Source organism: Myotis nattereri (assembly GCF_964212035.1).
Source record: "Myotis nattereri genome assembly, chromosome: 3".
NCBI lineage: Eukaryota > Metazoa > Chordata > Mammalia > Chiroptera > Vespertilionidae > Myotis > Myotis nattereri.
The window spans coordinates 1,363,772-1,391,711 of NC_138077.1; the positions used below are offsets into that span (position 1 = coordinate 1,363,772).

Consider the following 27,940-nt stretch of genomic DNA (forward strand, 5'->3'; position numbering starts at 1 on the left):
GCCACTGGACACGAAATGCAATTCCAAACACACACGTACAGCCAGAACCAAGCTCCGCGGCTCCCTCCTTCCCAAGGGTAAGACCTGTGGGTAGCTGATGGCTACCTGGGGAGACTTCAGAAAACGCCCTGTCACCGAGAATCAGGATAAACGTCCAGGATAGAGAGACATAATAAAATCATGTGTTAAAAAAATATATATATACACACACACACACACACACACACACACACACACACACATTGATTGGTTTCAGAGAGAAAGGGAGGAGAGAAAAACATCAATGATGAGAGAGAATCATTCATCAGCTGCCTCTGCACGCCCCCCACTGGGGAACGAGCCCACAACCCGGGCCTGTGCCCTTGGCCAGAATCGAACCTGGAGTTTTCAGCCCACAGGCTGATGCTCTAACCACTGAGAAAACCCAGCTAGAGCTATGCTTTTTGTTTTTCAAATCACTGTAGCCCAGTCAGCGTGGACCAGTGGTTGAGCGTCCAGCTATGAACCAGGAGGTCACGGCTCAATTCCTGGTCAGGGCACAGGCCCGGGTTGTGGGCTCAATCCCCACTAGGGGCGTGCAGGAGGCAGCCAATCAGTGATTCTCTCTCATTAACGTTTCTCTCTCTCTCCCTCTCCCTTCCTTTCTGAAACAAAAAATACATATACTTTTAAAAGTTCCTGTGTATCTGAAACATTAGCTATCACTTTGCTGAAACTCACTGGCATGAAAGGTGAGAAGGCAGTGGAGAGCTTCCTAATAAGCTGCACGGGGACTGCTGTGGTGAGAAACCTGACCCTGGGCCCCGCGGGCACCCCCAACCCAGACCCTGGGCCCCACGAGCACCCCCACCCCATCCCCTGGGTCCCGCAGGCACCCCCACCCCAGCCCCTGGGCCCCGCGGGCACCCCCACCCCAGCCCCTGGGTCCCGCGGGCACCCCCACCCCAGCCCCTGGGTCCCGCGGGCACCCCCACCCCAGCCCCTGGGTTCCGCGGGCACCCCCACCCCAGCCCCTGGGCCCCGTGGGCACGCCCACCCCAGCCCCTGGGCCCCGCGGGCACCCCAGCTGCGGTTACCTGGCCTGGTCAGCTCACTGAAGAGGTGGAGCAGAAAGCAGGGGTCATACAGGCCATCGAGGTCACCGGGGCTTCCGTCCTTGAATATCGGGTCCTGTGTGTCCTGTGAGAGCCCGAAACAGAGGTGTGTGTCTTGGCCCCACTCTTATGTGTAACACCAGGGGGCGCTCACCCACCATCAAGAGTCCAAGCTGCCTGGAACATCCGAAAGCATTGAAATGATTCTGTAACAACTAATGCTTGTATCTGAAATATGATCTTTGGGGACAAGTTATAAACAAAACAAGTGCTGGTAACTGTGGTAGATATATGGGGCCCCGGGTAGGTATTTGGGGCTCCGGGTGGGTATAGGAGGTCCTGGGTGGGTATAGGGGGCCCTGGGTGGGTATAGGGGGTCCTGGGTGCCTATAGGGGGTCCTGGGTGGGTATAGGGGGCGCCGGGTGGGTATTCGGGGCCCTGGGTGGATATAGGGGGCCTCGGGTGGGTATTCGGGGCCCTGGGTGGGTATTCGGGGCCCTGGGTGGATATAGGGGGCCCCGGGTGGGTATTCGGGGCCCTGGGTGGGTATAGGGGGTCCTGGGTGGGTATTCGGGGCCCTGGGTGGGTATAGGGGGTCCTGGGTGGGTATAGGGGCCCCTGGGTGGGTATAGTGGGCCCCGGGTGGGTATTCGGGGCCCTGGGTGGGTATAGGGGGTCCTGGGTGGGTATAGGTGGTCCTGGGTGGGTATAGGGGGCCCTGGGTGGGTATAGGGGGTCCTGGGTGGGTATAGGGGCGCCGGGTGGGTATTCGGGGCCCTGGGTGGGTATAGGGGGCCCCGGGTGGGTATTCGGGGCCCTGGGTGGGTATAGGGGGTCCTGGGTGGGTATAGGGGGCCCTGTGTGGGTATTCGGGGCCCTGGGTGGTTATAGGGGGTCCTGGGTGGGTATAGGGGGTCTTGTGTGGGTATAGGGGGTCCTGGGTGGGTATAGGGGGCCCTGTGTGGGTATTCGGGGCCCCGGGTGGTTGTAGGGGGCCTGTGTATGTGGCTGATGAGTGACCCAGTAAGAAGTTAACAGGAAACAGCCTGTACTTCAGGCCTCTACAGCTGAGGGTACAGTGGAGCCCTCGGAGGGCCCTCCACCCCCTGTCCCTGTGTGTGCTCCCTGGTGGCTCTGCCCGGCTCCCGCACCTCAGGGGGCAGCAGCCTCCGGGTCTGGGGGAAGTGGAGGATGGTCTTCATCATCTGGTCGTGGTCCAGCAGGCGGAGGATGTCCCCGGCGCTCGGCTGCTGCCACAGCGACTTGCCCAGGCTGCGGCTTGTCTTGTGGTGCTCCACGGCCGCCGGGCCCCACAGCAGCACCCTGGGCGGGGGGAGGAGAGCACGGGGTCAGGGACCCGAGGAGCACCCTGGGCGGGGGGAGGAGAGCCCGGGGTCAGGGGACCCGAGGAGCACCCTGGGCGGGGGGAGGAGAGCACGGGGTCAGGGACCCGAGGAGCACCCTGGGCGGGGGGAGGAGAGCCCGGGGTCAGGGGACCTGAGGAGCACCCTGGGCGGGGGGAGGAGAGCACGGGGTCAGGGGACCCGTGGGAGCAGAACTGATGATGGAAGGACCATCGCAGCAGCTTTGCAGAGCAGCTGGCCGTTCTGAGTACAGGACACGGGTCCTATCACTCCATCCCCATCATAACTTGGGGAGACGGGGGGTGAGGGTGATGCTGACGTGAGGAGGGTGGGACGGTGTCGCGATGATGACAGAGGACACCTCACTGGAGCTGGCGATGCGCCAGGCACTGCTCTGAGCTCTTCCCCTGTACTCACTCCCCGGATCCCACAGCTCAGCCAGCAGGCGGCCACACCCACCCCCTCCGGAGAACCAGAAAGGAACGGAGGAGATCTGGGGCTGCTGGGCCCACTGAGCCCCGTCTCAGGTGGCGCCCTCCGGCCTGCCACTCGCCCCTCAGCCAGCGCCCACCTGAAGCTGACGAGGCTGAGGCTGTTGTGTTCGTACGCCCGGAGGAGGAGTAAGATCTTCTGGTCTGGAGGGCAGTTGAAGGTCAAGTTAGAGAGGCGAATCCTTGGCCCCCACCCCCACCCCCTCCCCCCATCCTCCTCACCCAGGACGCTGAGCGAGGCGCCGTAGGCCCCCAGGAGCACGGCGAAGTGGCTACTCTCGCAGACGGACGGGCACAGCTGCACGAGCCCCGCCAGCAGGTCCACCAGCGCCTCTGGGAGAAACAGCAGCGTGAGCAGCAGCGTGTGTGTGCGTGTGCACGTGTGTGTGTGTGTGCACGTGTGTGTGTGTGCGCGGGCCAGGGAGACCGAGAGCGTGAGCCCTCCTCCGAGCGAGCCTGGGCTGGGGGTGCAGCGCCGTCCTCGCTCCCCAGCTCTGACAGGCTGACTGAACTCAGCCCACGGCCCCTCCCCAACCTCAGCCACCAAAGACCCCACCGCCCGCCCTCCCCACGACCGTCACCGGCCCGCACGCTCCTCCCCCGCCTGAGCCGAGGGCGCCGCCTGCTCGCCTCCTGCCCACTGACTCGGGGAGGCTCTCTTCACTGTGCCGTGTGCGACCTCAGTGACTTCCAATGGTTTGGGGGTGTCAACTGTGTGGCTTCAGGAGGGCAGGGCCCTCAGGCATCTCCCTGCGTGTCCACAGCCCACGCCAAGCTGGCTCTCGGGCGCTAAACACACGGACCCGGACGGACGGCGCTGAGCCCGGCCCTCGCCAAGGTTCCCATCCTCCCACTGAGATGTTCCATGCAGCCGAACAATTCCTCCCGGGCGACTCCCCACCCCAGGTCTGACCTCCCGTGCCCACGGCACGGCCCCAAGGCCAGGAACCAACTCTGTGGGCGGGAGCGGCTCTGGGCCGGGGAGGACCTGCCCCGCGGCCTGGCCTCCGCAGGGGACACCTCGCGTGGCCTGGATCTGACGGACAAGCGCCCTCCCCTCCGGCAGAGCCCAGCGGCAGGTGAGTCAGGGCTCTGCCTCGGATGGGGGAGGGGTCTCCTCACCTTTCACCTGGCCGTCGGGGGCTCCCTCCTCCGCGGACGCCAGCAGGGTGGGCAGGAACAGGGAGTGCTGGGCCAGCATCATGTGGACCACGGGGAGCGGGACCAGGCTCGCGCGCACGGGGCTGTCGGGCCGGTACAGGAGCTGCACGGCGGCGTGGAGCACCCTCAGAAACGCGGGGTCCTGATACCGAAACCTGGGAGGTAGCATAGAAGGGGAACTGCTTCCTAAGGGAACTTCGCTTCCCAGGAAACAGAAAACACGTCTCTGGGCCTTCGATGACGCCTCTCCCAACCCCGAGGGCCTCCTGCTCTAGGACAGAAAGTTCCGGTCACAGGTGAACGCTAAGCCACGTGACATGCAGTGGGCGTTCTAGAAACATCCACCACAGGCGGACAGACGCCGCCACCGCGTGCTGGCGCTTGCGGCCTCCAGCCTGTGACCCGCCACTCGCTCTCTGCTCGTGGGAAAGCGTCTGTGTCAAGGGGAGCAGCCAGGGAGCGAGGGCCACAGCCCATGGCACGGCTCTGGGCGCCGGGCGCCAGGATCAGAGTCTGCTCGATCACGTCAGCGAGGACGTGGGGTGCAGGGAAGAGGAGCTCCCCACCCCGCTCAGTCGGCCCAGCCCTGGGCCCAGGCTGCAGCGGTGCCGTCGGCCGCCGGTGCGCCCCTCCCCGGGGAAGCTGGCGCGTGGGCACCGAGGCAGCAGCCACGGCGGGGAGGGCGGGAGACGCTGTCCACCTCGAACAGTAACTGGTGCAGCCGAGACGCGAGGCCCCGCAGCAGGAGCCGTGAGTGACTGCGAGGCCCCGGGTCCACACGGGTAACGGGGACATCGAGGTAACAGGAGGGACCCACACGGGCACTGTTGTTCAGGGACACAGTGACGTGCCCGGTATGAACACACGCGTGGCCACAGCAGACTCCACCTCAGCGGGACACGGCGGGCAAGGGCGGGAGGAGGACAGCGGGACAAGCACAGGCCGCGGCCAGCGGTCTCCATGCTTCTGCTCTAACAGCACTTCCCGGTCCAGAGGCTGCCTCTCGCCCTCCTCACAGCACACTGCGCCGCGGGCGGCCTGCCACCTCGCGCTACACACCGTGTCCCTGAGACGGGACTAGCAGCTGCCCTGCGTCACCAGGCATTCGCCCCAGGACACAAACCACCCGCCAGTGCGGCTCAGCGGTCGGAGCATCGTCACAAGCGCCGAAGGGCCAGAGGTCTGACTGCCCGTCAGGAAAGCAACCGACTGACGTTTCCCTCCCACATCGACGCTCCTCTCTCCATCCCTTCCCTGATGCCCGCGGGTGATGGGGGAAAGGAGAGAAAAGCCATCGACTTACTTGAGTCCCGTCTTCACAAACTGCTGCCAATCCCCAGGACCCACTTCATCAGCTGAGCTCTGTGAAGACAGCGAGGAACAGACGGGAAACATCCCGGGGAAACCAGACATGGAACTTAAACTCGAGCTGCTCCCTAAATGCGGGACACAGTCACCTAAACAGGCCACACAACATGCTCCTCATCGCACGGGGTTTGTAAGGCTGTTTCACACGAGGAGGGACCCTGTCCCGCACCCCAGGCTCACCCAGGAGCAAAGGGAACGCCCCGGAGCGGCTGCTGTCCCTCTGTCGCTCCAGCCAGCACTGGATACACTGCACAAGGCCCCCACCCCGGCTGCTTACACACGTGACAACATCCACCCGGGAGGACCACGCCTCCACCCGCAGGGCCAGGGCGGGTCCCAGCCACCAACGTGGAGAAAATTTCCCGCATGCTCTCCCGTGACGTCAGAGGAGCGGCTGCTCTGCCGGGAGGGACCGGCTAGGACATCGGGACTTTCTGGGAGGACGGGAATCGTGGCAGGAGTGTGGGCACCAGGGACGTGTATCTGTCAACACGAACTGTGCACCTTAGAGCTTACATCTCCGACCTGAGAATACACTCCCGGCCCCGCGGGGAGCGCTGGTGGTTAGAGCACCGCCCCAACCCGCCAAGGCTGCGCGCTGGGTCCCCGCCAGGGCACACGAGAGCCAGCCCACGAGCACACACACGAGCCGGACAACAAACCGACGCCTGTCTGTCTCTCTCCACAATGAATTCCAAATAAAGAAAATGTATCCCAGTGACAAGAAAAGGGCTGGCGTGGGTGTTGGTGGGGAGGCAGTGTGTGCTGGGGGGCGGAGGGTATATGGGGACCTCTGCACTTTTCACTCAGTTTTACTGTGAGTCTAAAACTGCGCTGGGAAATAAAAAGGCCTATTAGCAAGGAAGAGAGAGAAACAGGAAAGCGGGGGAGGAAGCAGGCCTTGAGGACTCAAATCCCTGAGAGCAGAGCCTGTCACTCAGGCACCAAGCCAGCCTGCTGGGCGGGCGATGGCCGCGCAGGGATGCCCACGGTGGGGGTGGCAGCAGCCCCACCCGCTCCTCCTCGTCCCTGGTTCTGCCATCGGGGGCCTGGGAGCCAGCCTGACACCCACAGCCCATCACACACGGGTCCAGGCTGGAATGCAGGCTGTGAGGGCCCAGGCCCTGGACGCAGACAGACTGCTCGGTCTCTGGCCTCCGAGCGTGCGACCACTCACCCAACCTCCATGTCTACACACACACACACACGTCAGCGTCTATGACTTTAAAGGGATGTTCACTGTGCCCTGAGGAGTGACTCCTATGTCAGCTTTCAGAGCGCTAATCATCTCCACGTAAAAACGTAACATTAAAAAACCCACACTCCAATAGGAGGATATAATGGCCCAAAATAGCTGAATGTTTCCAAATTTTATAGAAACTCCAAACTCACAGAGACAACAAGCTCCTTGAACTCAAAGCACAGGAAACTGGAAGAAAAGTAACTAAGGCACCTCATACTCCAGGTGCTATGACTGCTGTAAAGAAAACACCCTAAAAGCAGCCAGAGAAAAGGATGTACTTTACAAGGAACTAAAACAAGAACGACAACTGTCTCATCAGAAACAACGCACTCCAAGGACAGGAAAGCAACACCCTTAAAATGCTTAGAAAAACGGAAAACCTAGGATTTTACACCCATCGAGACTCTTCTCAGCCCACGCTGCGGGCAGTGCCACCTGATCCTAAATCCAAACAAGGACATTGCATGAAGTTAAAATTAAAACTACCCTCATGCACACAGATGCAAAAGTTCTTAATAAAACACCAGCACATCAAATCCAACAACATCTAAAAATTAAAGCGGGAGGAGGAAGTAACGCCCCACAGCCCCAGAACCCAAGGTTGGTCTCATCTTCCAAGGTCCATAGAACTCACTGACAGACGAAGCAAGAAGGAAAAGCCAGTCTCAGAAGATGCAGCAACGTGCCTACTGAAGTCCACCTGCCCCGCGGCCTATCAGACAGGGCCCCTCGCCCTCACCGGCCCCGCTCAGGCCCCGGTAGAGTGTGCTGTGCCTGGCCGATCGTCCTGTCCCTGGACGACCACCCGGACCTCAGGAAAGGCGGCGCACCTACCAGCAGCCGGCGGAACCGCTGCAGCATCTGCTCCTCCTGGCCCTGGGCTCCGTCCTGGCCTCGCTCCCGGCCACCGAAGGACCCGACCAGCCACTTCACGCAGCACTCCAGCAGCTTCTCTCTCCAGGCGCGCAGCTCTGCTTCCGCCCCCTCCAGGGCGGCCGAGACGGAGTCGGCCACGATCCAGCTGCAGCAGAAGACAGGTCTCAGGGTCAGAGGCGGTGGCCTACACCCCAGCTTTAAGGACAACCCGACGTGACAATGGGCCGCACGCCCCGAGCGCCGCTCCCTGTGCTACCCAAGCACAGGGACCACAGCCGCCTCCTGCCCTCGTCTGATATCGAGGATGGACCAGCGCTCTCACGGCTGGGGGACCACAGAGCAGCCAGAGAAAGGGCACCTGTCCCGATGCCATCAGGTCAGGTTGTCTAACCTCCCGACGACATTTCCACCGGATCCTTCTTCCTTGCGGGGGTGGGGGTGGGCTGTCCTTGGCTTCCAGCCTCTGGTGCCCCCGCCCCGTGTTGTAATAACACAGCAGACATTGCCCCTATCCGGGCGGGGGGGAGGGAGCCCGCCAGCAGGATGGCTGGAAGTTCGTCAGGAAAGGGCTTCCCCCGGAACGGTGACGGCGCAACAGCACTGCGGGGCTCACCAGCGGGTACAGCCCAGGGAGCAGCCACCAGGCCCCCAGCCTTCGCACCTCTTGTGACCGTCTGGAGTCTGGAGCGAGCTGGGCAGACGGTCCTTGAGGACACTCAGGTCCTTGGCTCTCGCGAACGGGACCAGCTGGGCCAGGACCTCTGGATGCAGCCCAGCCTCCGAGGGCCCGCCAGCACCGAGGAGCCGGGTCTGCAGCCGCCTCCACAGGGCCTTCCTCAGGATCAGGACGACAGCGGAGGGCACTGGCGGACACAGGGAGGTGGTCACATGGGAGGGTGTGTGGAGCCGCGTGGACGAGCTCACGGAATCTCGTGAGGGCCGAGGTCCCACGGGTGGCCTGACACGGGTCCTCCTCGGTGGCCCTGCTCCACGTGGTAGCTCAAGGTTGAGGGGAGCTGTGTAGGGGTGACTCCTCCAGCCGTAAGGTCAAGGGGGGGGCTGCTGAGTGAGCATTTCTCGTCTTTCTCCCTCTCAGAGCTGGTCAGGCCTGGAGAAGGGAGCTGACCACCCCAGCTCACGGAGTCCGGAGCTCACAGGGGGACCCGCCGCCCTCCCGTACCTGCTGCTGGGCGCGTGGGGCGTCCCTGGGTCCGGCGCTGGAGGTAGCTGTGCACCAGGGGCAGGACGTCCTCCAGGCCCTCCTGCAGGCGGGGCCCCGCGCCTGGCTGCAGGCACCACAGCTCGAACCGCAGCAGGTGGGGCCAGCTCCGCTGCACCAGCAGCGCGGCGATGCCCAGGGCCGCAGGCGTGCGCCGCGCCAGGCAGTAGTCCAGCAGGCCAACCCCGACCACGGCGGCCAGCTCGGGCTCCCTCTGCAGGGAGTGCAGGAACACGGCGTCCAGCTCGTCCACGGCCAGCGTGGGCAGCAGAGCCCCCAGGCCTCTCACGTACTCCGCGGCCCAGAGGAGCTCGCCACTCGGCAGCTGGCCCTGGGGGCTGCCGGTCAACAGCTGGACCAGGGTCTGGCCGAGAGCGCTCAGGCCCCGCTCCTTCCCGGCCGACGTCGCAGGCCGCTGGGCCACCAGGTGGGCCTCGGGCAGGCTCAGCAGGGCCAGGGTGACCTCCCGGAGCTGGGCGCCCTCCATGTACGCGTGCAGCGCCTGCAGGGCCTCGAGCGGCGGGAGGGCCTTGGGTGGCGCGGTGGCCGGGCCCGCCTTCCGGTCCCGCAGCTCCCTCAGCACGCTCTGGGCGACGGCCTCCGAGTAGCTGGCCAGGAGGCCCAGCCGCCCGCAGCTGCGGAGGATCGGGGCGCTTGCCGTCAGCAGCGGCAGGACCCCCGCACTGAGGTGGGTGCCCAGGAGCTTCGCCAGGACGGGGCTGAGTGCGTGCGGGGGCAGGGCCTGCCGCTCCAGGGCCAGGAACCAGCCCTCCAGCGTGGGGTGGCGGAGTGCGGCCACCAGCACCTCCTGCAGCGTCTGGAAGACACAAACGGCCACTCTCAGGGGACTGGGGCCAGTGGGGGGCCGGCAGCTGCTGTGCCAGTCTTCACCATGTTGAGTAGGATGGAAGCCCCTCTCAGGGGAGCCCAGCACCCCACCCTGGGCCCGGGCAAAGCTGGACCCCACTGTCACGCATCTCTGCCCAGCACGAGCCTGAGGGCTGGACCGTGGCCTGGGCAGCGCCCCTCAGCCTGCAGGTCCCAAGAGTTAGCCCGAATTCACTGCAGCAAACCACCCCCCCACCCCCACTCAGCGAGGATGGCCAAGCAGAGCCATGGTACCGTGTCGCCAGCCAGCTCCAGCGAGGCCGCAGACTCCGCATCCAGGAAGAGGTCGGCCTCGGCCCGCGCGGCCTCGCACTTCTCCCGGTTCTGGGCGTCCAGCTGCGCGCAGTGCAGGACCAGGCGCCGGAGCAGATCCAGGAGCAGCTGCAGGAGGGGGGGCCCCGCGCCCCTGCCCAGCTGTGGGGAGAGCCAGGCAACCTCAGGCCAGGCAGGGCTGCCCGTCACCAGGCAGTGCCGGGCCCTCCCTGACCAGGGGCACGATGCCACCAGCAACAAGGACCAAGGCCAGGGGGGCAACTGCTTGAGAAAGGCTGTTAACCTCAGAGTCGTTTCCCGATAGGACGTGGCCTCCTGAACCCTGACCAAGGCACAGGGCTCTTCTGACCAAAACGTGAGCAGGCCCAGCTCCACCCCTGCCCTGAGGCTCCGTAAGCCACGTCAGGGACAGAGAGCTCACTGCTGAGCCACCGCACGACCACGTACAAAAGAGGGAGCTGGCCGTGCCTTGGCGCCACCGCGGTGGGAAGGGCCCCGTCCCGCCAGCAGCTGCCCAGCGACCAGGCCCAGCAGCACGTGGCCCCGTCTGCAGCGAGGGGCTCGCGGGAGAAAATGGGTGCCAGCCCGCGGGTGCCTGTCCCAGGAGGAGAGGCTGTGGGCACAGGGCACTGAACTAGCTGCCGGGGCCTCGGGGGCGGCTGCCGGGTGGCGTGTGTCCTGCGGAGAAGGCGCTCACCTGGCGGAAGCGCTCCACGCTGGTCCGCAAGTACAGCAGCACGTGCCTCACGGACAGCAGGACACGGTGCATGGGCAGGTGTGGGATGGCCTCTCGCAGCCGCGCCTGCACCGCCTCGTCCAGCAGCGCGGCCTTGTCCTCGCTGCGGAAGGCCGCCTGCAGCAGGGCCCCGAAGGAGGGGGCCCGGGGGTCCTGGGGGGCAGGGCTGCGCGGCATCTGCGGAAGCTGGAGGAAGAGGACAGTCACCCCAGAGGCAGGTGCACAGCCTGGGGGGCAGGTCCAGGCGACACCCCAACCAGGGGACGTCCCACAGCAACCGGACGCCCACTGGGAAACACGTGACCACACGGCACGTTAGGTGTCTCACACCTGAGGACACAGGCTGCCGTAGGGGCCGCGGGACAGACAGCCTGCACCCCGCAGCCACTGTGCTGGTCTCTGGGACAGGAAGTCACCCAGCAGGCAGGGCACTGGCTCCTCGAGCAGGGAGCCTTCCACAGCCGCCCCTGCCCCCCCAGGAGCCTCAGTTAGAGGAGCTCATCGGGGAGAGAAAGCAGCTGCAAACACAGCTCTGGGGTCACTCAGTCTCTCACTCCCAGCTGCCTTCTTTTTTTTTTAATGTATTTTATTGATTTCTTACAGAGAGGAAGGGATAGAGAGTGAGAAACATTGATGAGAGAGAAGCATCGATCAGCTGCCTCCTGCACACGCCCCACTGGGGATGTGCCCGCAACCAAGGCATATGCCCTTGACCGGAATCGAACCTGAGACCCTTGAGTCCGCAGGCCGATGCTCTATCCACTGAGCCACACCGGTCAGGGCCCAACTGCCTTCTTTACCAGATGGCGGCTTGTATTTATACCGTCCAAACACCAAGCCCCGCCAGGGAAGCCGCCACGCCCCCTCCCCCAGGGAAGCCACTCCCTGACAGGGAAACCACGCCCCCAGGGGAGGGAAACCACGGCAGGGAAAGGGCTGCACATGCCCTGAAGCTCAGCGGGTCCAAGGTGGGGCTCTGGACAGCAGTCACTAGGGAACGTGCTGGAAATGCCACTGCAGGCCCCACGCAGACCTGCTGGGTCAGACCGGCGGGGGTGCAGCCCGAAGTGGCCTCACCGCCACGCAGGCCTAGCCCGGCCTGTCCCGTGGGCCCGGGCCGCTGGTGAAGAGTGTGGGGGCGGGGCCGCTGGTGACGAGCGTGGGGGCGGGGCCGCTGGTGACGAGCGTGGGGGCCGGGGAGGGCCTGACAACTGAGCTCAAGAAGCCCTGGGTGCTAAGGGCCATGGAGGACGCTGGAGGACGGCACAGCAAGGGTGCAGCTCGCTGGGGGGGGGGGGGGGGGGGGGGGGCACCCCGCCCAAGGCCGACCCAGCAGCTGCCCTGTTACCCAGCAGCCAGAGCGCATGGCTCCCCACCAGCCGCGTGTCCTCTGACGCCGGGAAGCGAGGTGAGGAAATGTCGCCCGCACAGCGACCCAGCTGGGCCGCGGGAAGCACGCTCGTCTCCCGGGACAGGCTGGTCCCTGCGGGAGCGCTGGGGCGTGGCACCCACTCACCGCGGCCTCCTGGGCGGGCTCCGGGATCCAGAGGCGGTAGTAGCTGCTGAAACAGCACAGCTGTGGGCCCGGAGGCGCCAGCTGGTCGTAGGCCTGGAGCAGGAGGCACAGCGCCAGTGGGTCCCGCTGGCTGTGCAGGAGGTCTGTGAGCACGGCCGTCAGGTACGCCGCGACGCTGTCCCCTGCGGAGGAAGGAGGCGGGCGGCAGGGCTCAGGGCCAGCCTCTGGTGACCCATCCACACACCCGCTCAGGGTTCAGAGCAGGGAAATCCACCAGGGTCACGTGACCACGCTGGGGGCAGATGCCACCGGCACAGGCCCGAGGCTCCAGGTCCCGAGGCCAGAGGGGCACCCGGGCATGGGAGAGGCGTGGCACCACCTTCTGGGGGACGCTGCCCTCGCCCCCTGGGGGACGGCCACGGGCCCATCACCAGGTCCAGAAAGAGACCTTTACTCGCTAACAGAGGGACACGCTGGGGCTTGTTTGTTGCTGCAGCCACGTCTGAGCGAGCCTCACTCATGACACTGTGATCTGGGCGCACTTCCTGGGGTCTAAGCTGCCTGGACACCCATCAAATACGAAGAACTCATGCTTTAGCATCAAGCAATCGAGAAACACGCCCTAGCCAGTTGGCTTAGTGGATAGAGCTGGCCTGCGAACTAAAGGGTCCTGGGCTGGATTCTGATCAAGGGCACATGCCCGGGTTGTGTGCCCAGTGGGGGGTGTGCAGGAGGCAGCCAATCAATGATCACCTCATCACTGATGTTATCTCTCTCTCCCTCTCAGAAATCAGTAAAATTACGTGTTGTCTTTTTTAAAAGCAGTGAAAAGATGGGTGTTACAGCAGGGTCTGTGCAGGCGTGCACACATGGGATGTGAGACTCATCCTCCAGCGGCCCCTCCCCAGCGGCCGGGCAGCCTCTAGCCCCTACCCTGCCCACTGAGCCCTGCCTGCCAAGCCCCACCCACTGAGCCCCACCCGCCAGCAGCTCCCACTTTGGTGGGTTTTCAGCGATTATCCTCAGGCCCCTGGAGCCCACCTCCCCCCACAGGAGCCCAGCCGGCCCGACGCCCACGGCCGCCCGCGCAGGCACCTGCTTCGCGCTCTGTCCCGAGCAGCAGCTTGTTCCTGGCCTCCAGGGCGGCGGGGGCCACGGGGCTGAACGGGAACGTGAGCAGGGCCATGTCTTCGCTCAGCGAGCATCCGATTTCCTCGTCCAGGCCCTCGCTGCCCTCCACCAGCACGTCCACCATGTCCAGCACGTCTGAGGTGGGGGGGAGGGGGAGAGGTCGCGCATGGTGAGAGCCAGGGAGGGAGGAGCAGGAGAAGGTGGGTGAAAGGAGAGTCAACACCCCACTTCTGGGGGGGTGGGGGAGGGGAGGGAAAGACTTAACATAGTCTGATTCTAAGCAGATGAGGACACGCCCAGCTCAGGGGACAGTGAGCCGCCAGAAGGCGTCCCCTGGACACTGAGGCGAACAAGCCACACCTGGACGCACCAGAGCTGAGTGGGCGGCACCCAGTTCCCCTCCCGCCCGAGTGCCGCGAGGCTGACAGCGGCCTCGAGAACACACCGTGGGACTGAGCCCGTCGGGCTGTCATGAGGTTGGGCAGTAGGACCTGTGAGCTCAAATCGGCCCTGCACGAAGCAAGCCCCACACACGTCTCCGCCACGTAAATGGACGGGGTGATGTCCTGTCCACATGGGCTGGGCTTTGACCAGGTTTGCGCTCGGCAACCCAGAACGCGATTCCTGTTCTGGGTCTAACAGGCCAGGGCAGCTGGGCCCAGAAGCAGGTACAGGGAGCGCACTGACCGTCGATGTGGGAGATGGGGATGCTGGCGTCGTCGGCGTCCTGCTTGGCCGCGGCCTGCAGCGTGCTGGCTTCCTGGACGAAGTCGGAGGCCTTGTCGGTGTACACGTAGGGGTTCGCCACCAACGTCAGCAGCACCTGGCACAGGGAGCCGAGAGGAGAGCAGCCAGAGGTCACAGAGGAAACGAGGAAAGTGTCCCAACCCCCCCGGGGACATGGGAGCGGCTGCAGTGCTCATGCCTCCGCGAGGACGAGAGCTTCCTGCCAAGCTCTTAAAGCGTTTTGTAGAATTTTCAAAAACATCTCCTTCCAGTGTGTCTATCGTCGCTTTTGCCATCACTTAGCTACCACGGCCCTGTGCAAAAGCAGGGCCTTAAAGGACATCAAACAGCATCGTCTCCTCCTGTCTTACAGGCCGAGTATCGGCAGGAAGCAGGTGAGCCGGGAGGCCGGGGGGCCTGGGCCTGACCCCTCGGGGGACCCTCCCGGCACGCTCTGGGCACGGGCAGCTCACTCGTTCCAGGAACCGGAGGACGGCCTCCCGTCGGTGCTCCGTGGGGTCGTGCAGGTGCTCCAGCCACAGCTCCAGCTCCCTCCACGTGTGCTCGAACACGCCCGTGTCCCGCAGGATCTGCGCGAGCAGACGGCCGGCAGGTCAGCAGGGCCTGGCTCTGTGGGGCTGGCCGGGTGGCGGGCCCCATGGGACGTGGACCCCAGGGAGCCCAAGGGCCCGAGACTCCCCTGCAGTCTCACTAAACGCTGTTCTCTCTGCCCCGCACGGAGGGGACAGGAAGAGCACCTGTGCTCGGCAGCGAGGACTGTCCTGCTGTGCTCGCCTCCCCTCAGCGCCTCCCAACACACAGGACACCCCGACTCCAGGAGGCGCGACCTCGCCCCAGACCCGCACTGTCCCAGGCACACCGCACCCCCAGCCTGCCAGATGCCCGAGCCTCTTGGGCACCGAGCCAGCCACGCCCACCCTCTGGGCGGGCCCTGGAGACTTGGGCGGGCGAGGCCCACCCCCCTGTCCACGAGGACGGTCTGATGTGAACCTGGGGCGAGCCAGTGACCAGGCTGCCAGGAAGCAGGACCAGGACCCAAACCACAGAGCCAACGCGAGCTCACACGCCCCCACAGCACGCGTCTCTCAGGGACACAGCACGTCTAAGACGCCACCCCTGGGACGCCCACAGCGCCTTCAGGCTTAAATGATAGGAGTCGAGACCCTCGATCCAGCAAGCCTGACGACGCACCTACTGTGCGGACTGTGCTCAGCGCCTGGAGCCAGGAGCAGACGCGGGCGCGGGCGTGCTCACCTTCACGATGAGGCGCTTGGTGGACGACTTGAGCTGCAAGTGGGCACTGGCCACAAACATCTTCATCAGCAGGTAGAACACGGACCGCTCGCCCCCGAGGAGCTCCGCCTCCGGGCCCTCCTGGGGTCGGGACAGCAGAGTCAGCGGGCTCCCCCCAGCCAGGACTGGACCCTCCACTTGTGGCTGAGACCCTGTGCCCAGCGCCTCATCTCTAAGTTATGGCCAGCGAGCCGTCACAGAGCACACACGTGCAGCAGCCAGCGAGCCGTCACAGAGCACACGCGTGCAGCAGCCAGCGAGCCGTCACAGAGCACACGTGTGGAGCAGCCAGCAAGCCGTCACAGAGTACACGCATGCAGCAGCCAGTGAGCCGTGACAGAGCACACGTGTGGAGCAGCCAGCAAGCCGTCACAGAGTACACGCATGCAGCGGCCAGTGAGCCGTGACAGAGCACACACGTGCAGCAGCCAGCGAGCCGTGACAGAGCACACGTGTGGAGCGGCCAGCGAGCTGTCACAGAGCACACGCGTGGAGCCTGGCACGTAGGAAGTCCTCCAGCGGAACACCTCAACCAGGATGCAGGGTAACCTCAGAGAGAGGACTTGGGGGGTGACGAGGGGAGAAATACAATGACCCCATGGCCACAGCATCCTACCCCTTTCTGGAAATATCACGTGTAAAGATGTAAGCACATGCTTCCATGCTATGGGTCCCACGAGATCTTAAGTTTCGAGTCTTATAAAAATGTCACCTGAGCCCTGGCTGGTTTGGCTCAGTGGCTAGAGCATCGGCCTGCGGACTGAAGGGTCCCAGGTTCGATTCCAGCCAGGGGCACATGCCCGGGTTGCGGGCTGGATCCCCAGTGGGGGGTGAGCAGGAGGCAGTCAATTGATGATTCTCCCTCATCATTGATGTTTCTCTCTTTCCCTCTCTGAAATCGATAAAGAAATATATTTTTTTTAAAAAAATCACCTGAACTACTGAGAAACACGCAGACAACGCTAACTGCCTGGTTTCCCCCTTTCGACAGAAATGATGAGCCCGTGTTTCCATACACACAACCTGCTGCACTTTGAGTCCCCTTCACGACGCCCCATCGTGCTCTCCAGGGAGCCCCAGAAGACACGCTGGTCACAGAGAGCGCCAGCGCCCCGCTCCCCCGCCCACCCTCGCTGGGGCTCTCCCCTCTCTGCCTCAAGTCCCTCCAGGGCGCGGACAGAGGAGGCACGTATTTTCTTTCCCAAAAGGTTTTTTTTTTAATGTATTTTTTATTGATTGCAGAGAGGAAGGGAGATCAAGCCCGCCATTGGGGACTGAGCCCGCAACCCAGGCATGTGCCCTTGGCCGGAATCGAACCTGGGACCCTTCAGTCTGCAGGCCGACACTCTATCCACTGAGCTAAACTGCCCAGGGCTGTTTTCCAAAAGGTTTTAAACAACACACAGCAAGACAGCCAGGACAGACAGTGCCAAAGCGCCAGGGCCCAGCAGGCCAGGCTCTCAGTTATGCAAGTGCAGGCTTCCTGGCTCCACACCTCCCTCAGACGGGACCTGACTGCCGCCCTCCGGGCCCGCCTAACGGGTCCTGACCGGCTGGAACGCCCAGTGAACCCGCAGGTGCGCGGGCAGAGGCGGCGCCCGCTCCTACCTGAGCCTTCAACCAGGAGAACTTGCAGGCGGGCAGCTCCAGGGCCACCTGCAGGAGGTGGTGCTGCAGGACGGGGGGCACCTCCTCCCGCAGGCCCTGCTCCGAGATGACACCTGGCGGAGAGAAGTCCCGTCACGCGGAGGCTGTGCCCAGCGGCTGCTGCCCGGCCCAGGGCCAGACGAGGGCGCCGTGTCCAGATGAAAGGGCGAACACCGGGTCCGTCCCGACCCACTGACGCCTCCCACAGGTGCTGCCCCCACGACGCCCACCCAGGGGCCTCTCGCTAAGGCAGCCCTGGCGTGGGCACAGGCCTTGCTCCCCGGCTGCAAGGATTCTGTGAGCGGACGGTGGCCACCGGCCACCGAGACTGCTCCTTGGCCCTGGCCTGGTTCCCAGGAAGGACACAGCCACTACAGACAGACGGCCACATTCTAGAGCAGCCGTGGGGAAACTACGGCCCGCGGGCCGGATGCGGCTCCTGATACAGTGATTTTACCAAACTCCCCCCTCGAGGCAACGCGACCAGAGGGTGAGTCACGTTCACAAGTGGGTGTGCACCGCCGCACAGGTGAGGGCGAGTATGAGGGTGAGCAATGATATCAGAGGCCGGGGCGGAAGGGGCGGGAACGGCGCCCTCCCAGGGCCCACACCCCCTGAAAGAGGCTTTGTCCTGAGTGTCCCATGGGTCCTTGCTGACGCCTGTGGTGCCCGAGGGGGGAGGGTTGTGAGACTGGCAGGAACGGGGGTGGGGGGTGGGGGTGGTGAGACCGGCAGGCATAGTGGGGGGGCGGGGGGAGGAGGCGCACCCCGCAGGAGCTTGCTGAAGTCGAAGTTGTACTGCGTGACCACGTGCGGGACCACCCGCTGGTAGAGACAGATGACCTGCAGCAGGACGGCCTTCAGAAGAATGGTTTCCGCATCGTCTGAACCAAAACGAAAGCTTTGTTAGGAAACACCGGCTTTGTCCTCCGTCAGCAACCGGTCGGCACGGCCCCACGACCCACCGCCGTCAACTGCACGCTGAGCACCGAGCCCGCGGACAGACCCACGGACGCGACTGCAGGGCCCCGTGCTCAAGGTCGAGCTGCTCGAAGAGCCGGGTTTACCCCCATTTCCACGCTGCGACCTGGACAGGTCAGAGCGCTGTGTCTGAGCTTTGGTGCCTTTTGCCGGGGGCGGGGGGGTGGGGGCGGGAGGGGGGGAAGGGGGAGGGGGGGGGACACAGCAGTGGGGCCGCCATGAGGGTTCACAGGACACAGACGTGAAAAACAGAGCCCAGCGCCCGGCTAACAAGGGCCGAGTCACAGCATCTTATCCCCGGGGCCCACGCAGCCACCTCCCCCTGCACAGCACGAGGCACCCGCCCGCCACTGACGGCCCAGCCCCGGGACAGCCCACGCCCAGGTCCTCAGACCGAGCGTGTGGAGCGCACAGCGTGACACACGTCAGAGTCCACGCACGATGCGCTCTAACGCTGCCCCCTGAGCGGGGACACGGGCCCTCCCGCTGTCCGCGTGGGCCGTCCGCAGGCAGCGACCCCGCGAGCCCTCACCGCCCGGGGCAGCCTCGCCGGCGGGAGCCCTGCTGCCCTGCTTCCGCCCCTGCTCGCCCCCCTCTCTGGTGTCCTGCTTCCGAAGGGACTGCCAGACCCACACAACCGTGTTCAAGTCTGGGAAGACCTAGAAGGGGAACAGAGAGAGGGAGTCCTGTGAGAGAGACGCACAGAACGGGGTGGGAGCAATCGCCCCCCAGCCGAGGCAGGACGCCCAGAGCCGCACGCGCCAGGACTCGGCAAAACACAAGTGCTGGCCCTGCAGCCCTGAAGGCTCAGTCCCCCGAGTGAGGCCCTGGGAACAGACATGTCCGTGACCATGGGGGACCTGCCCAGGGCGACCTCGCTCAGGCAGTGGCCAGTCTCAGGCCATGCCTTCCGACCCGCAGGGAGGGGGCAGCGAGAGGGGCTTCGAGCGGCCGCACCTTGTGCGCGTGCAGCCTGGGGGAGGGCAGGCACGCCGGCTCCTGGAGGGACTCAGGCCCTAGGGACACAGACCCCTTCACTTCGCATCCACCTGAGCTCCCGAGATGGCCTCCCAGCTGGGTCGTCCCATGGAAAGCCCTGGACATGCCCCGCCCATGCCGGGCCCCAGGCCTACCTTGCTCAGGGCCTCTCTGAAGAGCCGCACAAAGTCCTCCATCATCGCGGCCGTGTACACGCCGGGCCCCTGCCAGGCCTCGCTGCTCAGGCAGAAGTCAATGGTCTTCAGTGCTCTCTTCAGAATGAACAAGAGCAGGGCCAGGGCCGTGTGCCTCACCGACTTGCTGTCCAACTGGGAAGGAAAGTCAAACCCATAAGGTCCTTGGGCTGCACGGTGACAAGCACAGCCCTCCCAGCCCGGGGCTGCACCGGGCACAGACCTCCCAGCCCGGGGCTGCACCGGGCACAGACCTCCCAGCCCGGGGCTGCACCGGGCACAGACCTCCCAGCCCGGGGCTGCAACGGGCACAGACCTCCCAGCCCGGGGCTGCACCGGGCACAGACCTCCCAGCCGGGGCTGCACCGGGCACAGACCTCCCAGCCGGGGCTGCACCGGGCACAGACCTCCCAGCCCGGGGCTGCACCGGGCACAGACCTCCCAGCCGGGGCTGCACCGGGCACAGACCTCCCAGCCGGGGCTGCACCGGGCACAGACCTCCCAGCCGGGGGCTGCACCGGGCACAGACCTCCCAGCCGGGGGCTGCACCGGGCACAGACCTCCCAGCCGGGGGCTGCACCGGGCACAGACCTCCCAGCCCGGGGCTGCACCGGGCACAGACCTCCCAGCCCGGGGCTGCACCGGGCACAGACCTTCCAGCCCGAGCTGCACTGGGCACAGATCTCCCAGCCCGAGCTGCACTGGGCACAGACCTCCCACTCGAGCAGGGACAGGGCAGCCATCGCCTGGCCCTGGCAGGAATGCCCCCTCCCCAGGTGGGTGGACACATGGAGAGCCTCCGAGGCTCCCTGACGAGTCAGAGTCCAGCACATCCCACAGGGCCAGTGGATGAGCAGGAGAACGTTCTAGAAGCGAGGCGAGCACTTACATTCAGTGCCTGGGTGAACATGATCTTGTTGCACACCGGGGGAACGGTGGTCACCATCACCATGGCCAGCAGCCGGGACAAGGGGATGAACTCTCGGGTCTGAAACGCCCGGGAAACGTCCGGCTGGGCCTCGTAGATCTGTGACGAGGAGAAAGATGAGGGGTGCGGAGGTGAGTTTCACCCCTGAGGCTGGTCGCCGGCACCCGACAGGGCAGCTGGGCCAGTGACAGTGAGCGTGATCCGGCCCCAGGCTCGGAGGAGTGGCCCCCATCCACGTGGGAGAGAAGCAGGCACCAGGCCGGCCGTTAGCAGGGACAAGCCAGGCCAGCACCAGCGGTCACTCAGCAAGGGCAGCGCTAGGGGCACCCGGCAGGTGATGTGACCTCTCCGTGCGTCCTGACAACCCCACAGGGCAGGGATCTCTTATATGAAAATAAAAATGTTTTCAGAGGCCAACTGGCGTGGCTCAGTGGCTGGGCATTGACCTATGAACCAGGAGGTCACGGTTCGATTCCCGGTCAGGGCACAGGCCCGTGTTGTCGGCTCCATCCCCAGTGTGGGGCGTGCAGGAGGCAGCCCATCGATGATTCTCTCTCATCATTGATGCCTCTATCTCTCCCTCTCCCTTCCTCTCTGAAATCAATAAAAAAATAATTACTATTTTTAAAAAAAGGTTTACAGATAGAAAAAAATGAGACTCCAGTGAAGTTAAGTAATTTCCTTCGGGACACCGGCTAGAGATGAGGACTCTCACTCAGGCCTGCAAAGCCTGCACCTGCCCGCCCCTTCCCGGGAGCCACCCAGAGCAGCGCCCCACAGGGCAGACAGGGGTCTGCACACAGCCCTCGGGACACGTGGAGAAGAGGAGAACAAAAGGATATCCTGCCCAGGTCGAGGCAGAAGCAAACCAGCCCAGGCATTTAAGCAGCACGCAGGCCGTAAAGGAGAGAGAGAAGGAAGGGGGAGAGAGAGAGAGAGAGAAAGGGGGGAGGAACTGCCGAGGGGTGTGCAGTAGGACGGCACTGGTAGACGAGGGGTGTTAATTAACATCTTTGATCAGAAGGAAGTTTATAGCCACTCAAAGCAACTGAGCATCCACAGCCAATTTCCAGCTGTTCTAAGTACCTGAGATAGCAGAGCTTAAACACTACCCTACAACAGGGACACTTCCCTCATCCCAGCCCAACTCTGCTGCAGCGCACAAAGCTCTCGCTGCCTGCAAATCGGGGTGAAGAGGATAAAACTGGCTCCACGGACTCAGGCTGAGCCACGGCTGAGCTCGGTGAACAGGAGCCGGTGGAGAAGGGCCGCAGCTGCGTGACCTACAACATCCCACACTCAGCGGGTCACCGTCACCCTCTCCCGGCCGCCCGATCCGCCGCGGCCCCACCCGCAGACGCCCAGCTCCGCCGCCTCACCTTGTGCAGCAGCCGGACGTTGTTGGCCCACGTGGCCTTCGCCCGGGGCAGGAAGGAGAACGTGGCCTCCTGGAAGTACTTGTGCAGCAGGTCCGGGCACACCCTCAGGATGCTCACCACCAGCTCGGCCACCAGCTCGTCGTCTGGGGCCGTCCTCAAGCCCAGCAGGAAGTGCAGGAGCGTCAGGTTCCCTCCTCTGCAGAGGAGGAGGGTCAGCAGAGGAGTCCAGCCTCGCCCGCCACCCGCCTCCCTGCAGCCCTCCAGGCCCGCCCTGTCTGGTGCCCACCACGTCTGAGGTGCCACAGGGCAGCTTTACATGCAGTCAACACTTTGCAAAAATTAAATACAAATAATTTTGATCCGAAAGCCATCCTTTTAAAAGCTTAAAATCTTTAACATGAAAACTTCATAAGGAAAACATAGTTTGTGCTGCGCTGTCACATGAAGGAATGAAATCCAGACGAAATGACCACACCCACAGCCATGGGACAGAAAGGAGTGAGGACACCCCGGGCTCCGGGAGCGACTCTCACCTGCCGGAGGTTCCCAAGGACGCGTCGTAGAAGTTGATGCCGTGCTTGAGCGAGCAGCAGAGGTCCGTCAGGAAGCGGTGGACGCGCTCCCGCACCAGGCCCCTCCCCGCGTCCTCGGCAGAAGCCTGGGAGGGTGAAGAATTCAGTGACAGCCCAGGAGAGACCTTAGGGACCCAGGGCAGCTCGGGGAAACACTTCAACGTAAACACTCGGCACCATTAAAAAAAAATAAGGAAACAAACACCAATCCGCATGAAAAAGCTCTCCCGGAGGGGCAAGTTTAAACCTGTGGCTTAAACAAACTGAAGAATGACTTCACTTCCCTTGCTCTTTTCAACAGAATTCCACACTTGGGAGTGTTCTGTGGAGCTGAGGCTCCCGGCAATGGCACGCAAGGACACCTTCTCCACCAGAGGCCCCGGGAGTCGGAGAGGAAAGGCAGGAAACGGGCTCTGGGGTAACTATTAGGTCCCCGGAAGTCGCAGCCTTCACCACTCGGCCAAGTCCCGGTTCCCAAGGGCCCCCAGGGTCTCAGAATGAGAGGGACCTGCCTGGGCCCCGTGAGCAGCTGTGGCTGTTCACACGTCAGTGACGGCGGCCAGAGCGCACGCAGGCGAGGGTCTGAGTGACAGCAGCCAGCTCCAGCTCCAAAAGCGGGATTTGAAAAGATGGAAGGAAACGAAGAGGCGGGTGAGAGGAGGCAGAGCCGGCGCGATCCTACGATTCTCCTGGGCGAGCGCCGCGGGACATTCAGGTGTCACTCCGCTGAGGGGAAGTTTTCTCGTTACAAAAGTGAAGTTCAGGCCTGGCCGGCACGGCTCAGTGGTTGGGCGTCGTCCCATGCACCAGGAGGTCGCAGTTCGATTCCCATCAGGGCACATGCCCGGGTAGGGGGCGTGCAGGAGGCAGCCGATCAACGATTCTCTCTCATCATTGATGTTTCTCTCTCCCTTCCTCTCTCTCTAAAAAATAATAAATCTTTTTTTAATACATTTTTTATTCCAGACAGGAAGGGAGAGGGAGAGAGAGATAGAAACACCAATGATGAGAGAGAATCATTGATCGGCTGCCTCCTGCACGCCCCCTACTGGGGATGGAGCCCACAACCCGGGCATGTGCCCTTGACCAGAATCGAACCTGGGACCCTTTAGTCTGTAGGCCGATGCTCTACCCACTGGGCAAAATTGGCTAGGGCTAATAAAAAGTCTTTTTAAAAAAATGTAGTATCATGACACCTTAGAGTAGGGGGGAAAAATCTTACTGTAACAAAAAACTTTAAAAATCATATTGAATCTATGTAGAAGACTAACATAAGCAAAAACCAAAAGAAAGCCGGTCCGACGGAAAGACACGGCATAGGCAGGTGAGAGCTCCGCCATCAGTGTCTGGCTGCGAGGCCACGCACAGTGACGCACCTCGGGGGGTCCCAGGTCCACGTCGACACTCCCGTTCCAGCTGTAGAGAGACGCGATGTGGGTCAGCAGCTGCCCGGTGAAGAAACGGACCTTCTGGGTCTTTGTGATCCTTTTATTGTGAACCACCTGGACACAGTGAAACAAAGCAATGTCAAGGGATTCCGTTCATAAGAGTGTTCGCTGCTTCTGTCGTTATAAAGGTGATGTAGGCTTATGACAAAATATTTGGCCAAAAAAAGGGAACAAGCCTGGCCAGAGTGACCCGTGCGCCAGGTCATAGGTCACAGTGCGATCCCGGGCTGCAGGCCCAATCCCCAGTGGGGGGCGCGCAGAAGGCAGCTGATCTAGGATTCTCTCTCATCATTGGTGTTTCTCTCTCTCTCCCCTTCTCCCTTCCTCTCTGAAATCAATAAAAAAATATATTTTTTACAAAGAGAATATGAAGAAAAAGCACAAGTCACTAATATCCCCGCCCCCAACTCAGACACCAGTGTGGCAGGGGAAACCCCGCATCTCTACTCGGACGACTTTAAGCCAGGGCTCCCCAGCGCAGCACCCTGGCACTGGGGCCCGCTGCTGGCCTGACTGGGGGTGAAGAGCAGCGCCCCCGCTCGACCGCTGGACAGAGCTGCAGCTCCCAGTTCTGACAAGCACGCCTCCAGACACTGCTAGATGCCCGGGGGACATCGCGGGGAGAACCGCTGGGAGGCCCACACTACGCCCATCGCCATTTCTACCTGGACTCCCAGTCCACCGCCTCCAACCTCTCTGGGGGGAGGGTTTTTCTAACTGACCGTGCAGTGCTGCTGTATCACAGGGATCCGTGCAGCAGGCTGTACCATTCCCCTGCGATGCTTGTAAAAGACAGACATGCAGACGGCACAACCACCACCATGGCTCCCAGCAGCCGGCTTCCCGGGGTGGTGCCCGCAGCTTCTCTCCGCCTCGTCTACATGCTGCTCAGCCCGACCCTCAGGGCTGCGTCCCCAGCACCGCTCTGCCTAGGAAACAGCTCCCTCCACCCCGCGGCCACCTCGGTAGCTGAGGCTGGCCACCGAGGCCCGTGAAACACGAGGACACGAAGGGCAGGCGTGGGTACCAGACGCGCACCTTTGTCTGCAGCGTGGACAACAGCATCTCGACCGTGGAAATCCGATCCTCCTTGACGCCCGAGGCGAAGATGCAGGGGATGAACTCTGAAAGGAGGTGGAAGCAGTGAGCCTGCATTCTGACACGAGAGCCGAGAGCACACACCTCCCACGTGCACAGCAGACAAGGCCTCAGGTTCTTCTTTAAAGTTCTGCCTTTTAATCAGGCAGCAGCCACTTCCGTGACGCGGGTCCCTTCTCCCGCCAGAACCAGAGCCTCGGCGGCTCCGCATCCTGTCTGCTTCCCCTTTCCCACGTTCCCTGCAGAGAATTAACTTCGTCGACCTTTCCAAAGACGACGTACGCTGTGATTGTTTCCCGTAATTCTCTTTGCTTAGACTTGCTCAGAGGTGCCTTAAAAGCAGGGGTCCTCAAACTACGGCCCGCGGGCCACATGCAAATACAAATATTGTATTTGTTCCCGTTTTGTTTTTTTACTTCAGAATGAGATATGTGCAGTGTGCATAGGAATTTGTTCATAGTGTTTTTTTAAACTGTAGTCCGGCCCTCCAACGGTCTGAGGGACAGTGAACTGGCCCCCTGTTTAAAAAGTTTGAGGACCCCTGCTTTAAAGTGAGGGTGGTCATTTCACTGAGTGGTGGTAGAACTTGGGGTGCCTGTGACCCCAGGGACTGGGCAGCACAGGTGCGGAAGCTTTTACAGCCTCCCTCGCTCTGCACATGCTTCACGGGCACACAGTTCTGAGAGCAGATCCATTCTTCTCAGGAAAGGAAACCCAGGAAACACCAGCACACCGCAGGATGGGGTTCAGAATAAGCGTTAACACCGCAGCCAGAGGTTCGGGGTAACACTACTGACCCTGGGTTCCCAGCCGCCTGCTAACCGCTGGGGTAGCCGCACCCTGTGATGTTTAACTTCAGTGAAATGGTCACACACACCGTTTCATAACTGAACGTGTCCCATCACAGGCGGTTAGAAAGCCTGCTGTGACGCCCCCTCACTGCGGCAGCTGCTCCCCACCCAGCCGTCCTCCATGCTCCCCAAGGCCTGCGGTGAGAGGGCTAACTCCCAGCTGACGGGAGGACGGCTCCTAACAAACCCCCCCTCGCACCCTCCATCACTGCCTAGGACAAGCGAGCGGACATGGCTGGCTGCACCCAACATTCTAAGCGTCTGCTGCGCCCGGCCAGTGCCCGCAGGAACTGAAGCGCACCCTGCCCCAGCCCGCACCACAGCAGCCGATGGGACCCCAGCTCCGTCCTGAGAGGCATGGCCTCCCCGCAGACAGGGCTGCACCCGGGGTCCCACTGAGCGTGGCCCAGGACCGTGGGTCCAGTGCTGCGCTCGCTGTCCTGCTGAGTCTCCTATGAGGCAGGCCCTACAGCCACACGCCGCCGCCACCTGGAGGGAGGCAGCCACCGGGGCCAGCGGGTTCCCAGGAGCTCTAGCACCGATATCGGGGTGACGCCAGGCACAGTGACTAAGCGCTGGGACTCGGGAGAGCAGGTGGCGGGCAGTGACCTGGCACAGGGCCCGTTTGCAGGTTGTGCCACGTGCACTGCCCAGCACGCAGCCCCGCAGTCGGAACGCCCGGGTTCGCACTGACCACACCAGGAAGCCGCACCCTTCCTCTCGTGTCCCGCAGCCCGAGGCCGCAGCCTCCTGCTGACCCAGAAGCAGTGCTTCGCGGGGAAGCTCCGGGCAGAGGGGCCGCTGCGCAGGGCACACCCACCTTTCAGCTCCAGCACCTGCACCACGGTGCTGTCGTCGCCGGCGATCAGGAAGGACAGCGCGAACTGGATGTAGGCCAGCCGGACGTCGTGCACGCCCTGAGACAGGGGACAGGTCACGTGCATCCTCACCCCCAGAAGCAGCGCCCGCACCCTCCCGCCCAAGGTCACATCTAAAACCCCTGGGCTGCTCCCCACGCAGTACGGGGTGCAGAACCCGCTCCTGGCTCCTTCCACGCAGGACGGGGTGCAGAACCCACTCCTGGCTGCCGGGCTCCGGAGCACCAGCAGGGAGCGTGGGCCTGTCACTCGGAGGGGCCGACCTGCGCTGGCACAGCCTCCGGGGGACCCTCTGCACCCCGAGCCCGCAGACTTGTGCCTTCTCCTCCAGCACCGCCCACGCCCAGGGGACACTCCAGGGCCTCCTGGGAACGTCTGGCTAACAGCCCCGACACCCCCAGCCACGTTTCCATTCTCTCCGGAAGAATCCGCTCCTTCTCGTTACGAGACGCACTTGGGAGGCACAAGAAATGTTAATAACCACAGGCGTCTCTCTGAGAACGTCACTGCTTCACCTTCCAGGGGTTTCCTCCCACAGGGTCCATGCCAAGGCCACGGAGATGATTTCATTTGCTCACGAGCTAAGTCACCCCCACGGCAGGAAGCACTGTGACACTCGCCCACAGAAGCTGCCCTCAGAGGCCCCGTCATTCTGCTCTGCCTGTGACAGGCCCCGCTGCGGCCAGGAGCCAGGCCTGCCCTCCCTATGCCCCCGCTGCGGCCAGGAGCCAGGCCTGCCCTCTCCCATGCTCCCATGCCCCCATGCCCCCTGCAGCCAGGAGCCAGGCCTGCCCTCCCCCATTCCCCCCTGCAGCCAGGAGCCAGGCCTGCCCTCCCCCATTCCCCCCTGCAGCCAGGAGCCAGGCCTGCCCTCCCCCATTCCCCCCTGCAGCCAGGAGGCAGGCCTGCCCTCCCTATGTCCCCCTGCAGCCAGGAGCCAGGCCTGTCCTCCCCCATTCCCCCCTGCAGCCAGGAGCCAGGCCTGCCCTCCCCCATGCCCCCATGCCCCCTGCAGGCAGGAGCCAGGCCTGCCCGCCCCTCCACACAGAGGCCTGACTCCAGGCGTGTGAGGACCGAGGCCGGAGAGGGATGGACAAACACCCGCCGCTCTCTGAGGGGAAAGGACTCACGCGGGAGGCAGGAGACGCAGGGGCTCACCTTGGAATCCCTCTTGGCCACCAGGGCGTACAAGGTCTTTTTATTCAGATCGAAAAGGCTGCAGACGTCCCTGGCGGCCTCGGGGCCCTGGGTCACCATGGCGGTCATCAGGCTGAGGCAGGCTCGGGCCACCCTGCACGGGGACAATGGGGAGGTCAGACGCACGGGGCACCCACACCGCTGTGGCTTGCTGCCCCCGAACCAGAGGGAAAGCAGATATGCGGACGCGCTTTCTTTCTTAAAAAAAAACCATAACTGAGTCTGAGGAGGACCCAGGGATACGCAATGGGAGCAGAAAGACGGCCCCTCTCTGTGCAGTAAGGCGGCACGGCGGGCGAGCCCACCCACCTGCCTCCGTGGGCAGAGGGCCCCCCAGGCACAGGGGACCCCCCGCAGTGCCATCGCCCCTCCACAGGCACCCGGACCC

At 63.3% G+C, this 27,940-nt stretch overlaps 1 protein-coding gene across 1 annotated transcript in view; it reads right to left on the reverse strand.

The window, feature by feature from the left end:
* The window catches only part of URB1 (URB1 ribosome biogenesis homolog), a gene marked incomplete at its 5' end in the record, with an annotated part of 41,459 nt that overhangs the window by 9,809 nt on the left and 3,710 nt on the right, over positions 1-27,940 (reverse strand). Inside the window, 27 exons of the mRNA XM_081087921.1 lie at positions 1,077-1,179; positions 2,247-2,418; positions 3,031-3,094; positions 3,173-3,283; positions 4,073-4,266; positions 5,415-5,473; positions 7,557-7,743; positions 8,260-8,461; positions 8,779-9,634; positions 9,940-10,119; positions 10,676-10,900; positions 12,231-12,412; positions 13,326-13,496; positions 14,049-14,184; positions 14,561-14,677; positions 15,363-15,482; positions 17,010-17,122; positions 17,816-17,932; positions 18,562-18,688; positions 19,163-19,336; positions 20,091-20,228; positions 21,509-21,704; positions 22,042-22,166; positions 23,457-23,582; positions 24,567-24,652; positions 26,298-26,394; positions 27,514-27,646. Of these exons, the coding sequence (XP_080944047.1) occupies positions 1,077-1,179; positions 2,247-2,418; positions 3,031-3,094; positions 3,173-3,283; positions 4,073-4,266; positions 5,415-5,473; positions 7,557-7,743; positions 8,260-8,461; positions 8,779-9,634; positions 9,940-10,119; positions 10,676-10,900; positions 12,231-12,412; positions 13,326-13,496; positions 14,049-14,184; positions 14,561-14,677; positions 15,363-15,482; positions 17,010-17,122; positions 17,816-17,932; positions 18,562-18,688; positions 19,163-19,336; positions 20,091-20,228; positions 21,509-21,704; positions 22,042-22,166; positions 23,457-23,582; positions 24,567-24,652; positions 26,298-26,394; positions 27,514-27,646 (4,511 nt within the window). The remainder of the gene's footprint in view (positions 1-1,076; positions 1,180-2,246; positions 2,419-3,030; positions 3,095-3,172; positions 3,284-4,072; positions 4,267-5,414; positions 5,474-7,556; positions 7,744-8,259; positions 8,462-8,778; positions 9,635-9,939; positions 10,120-10,675; positions 10,901-12,230; positions 12,413-13,325; positions 13,497-14,048; positions 14,185-14,560; positions 14,678-15,362; positions 15,483-17,009; positions 17,123-17,815; positions 17,933-18,561; positions 18,689-19,162; positions 19,337-20,090; positions 20,229-21,508; positions 21,705-22,041; positions 22,167-23,456; positions 23,583-24,566; positions 24,653-26,297; positions 26,395-27,513; positions 27,647-27,940) is intronic.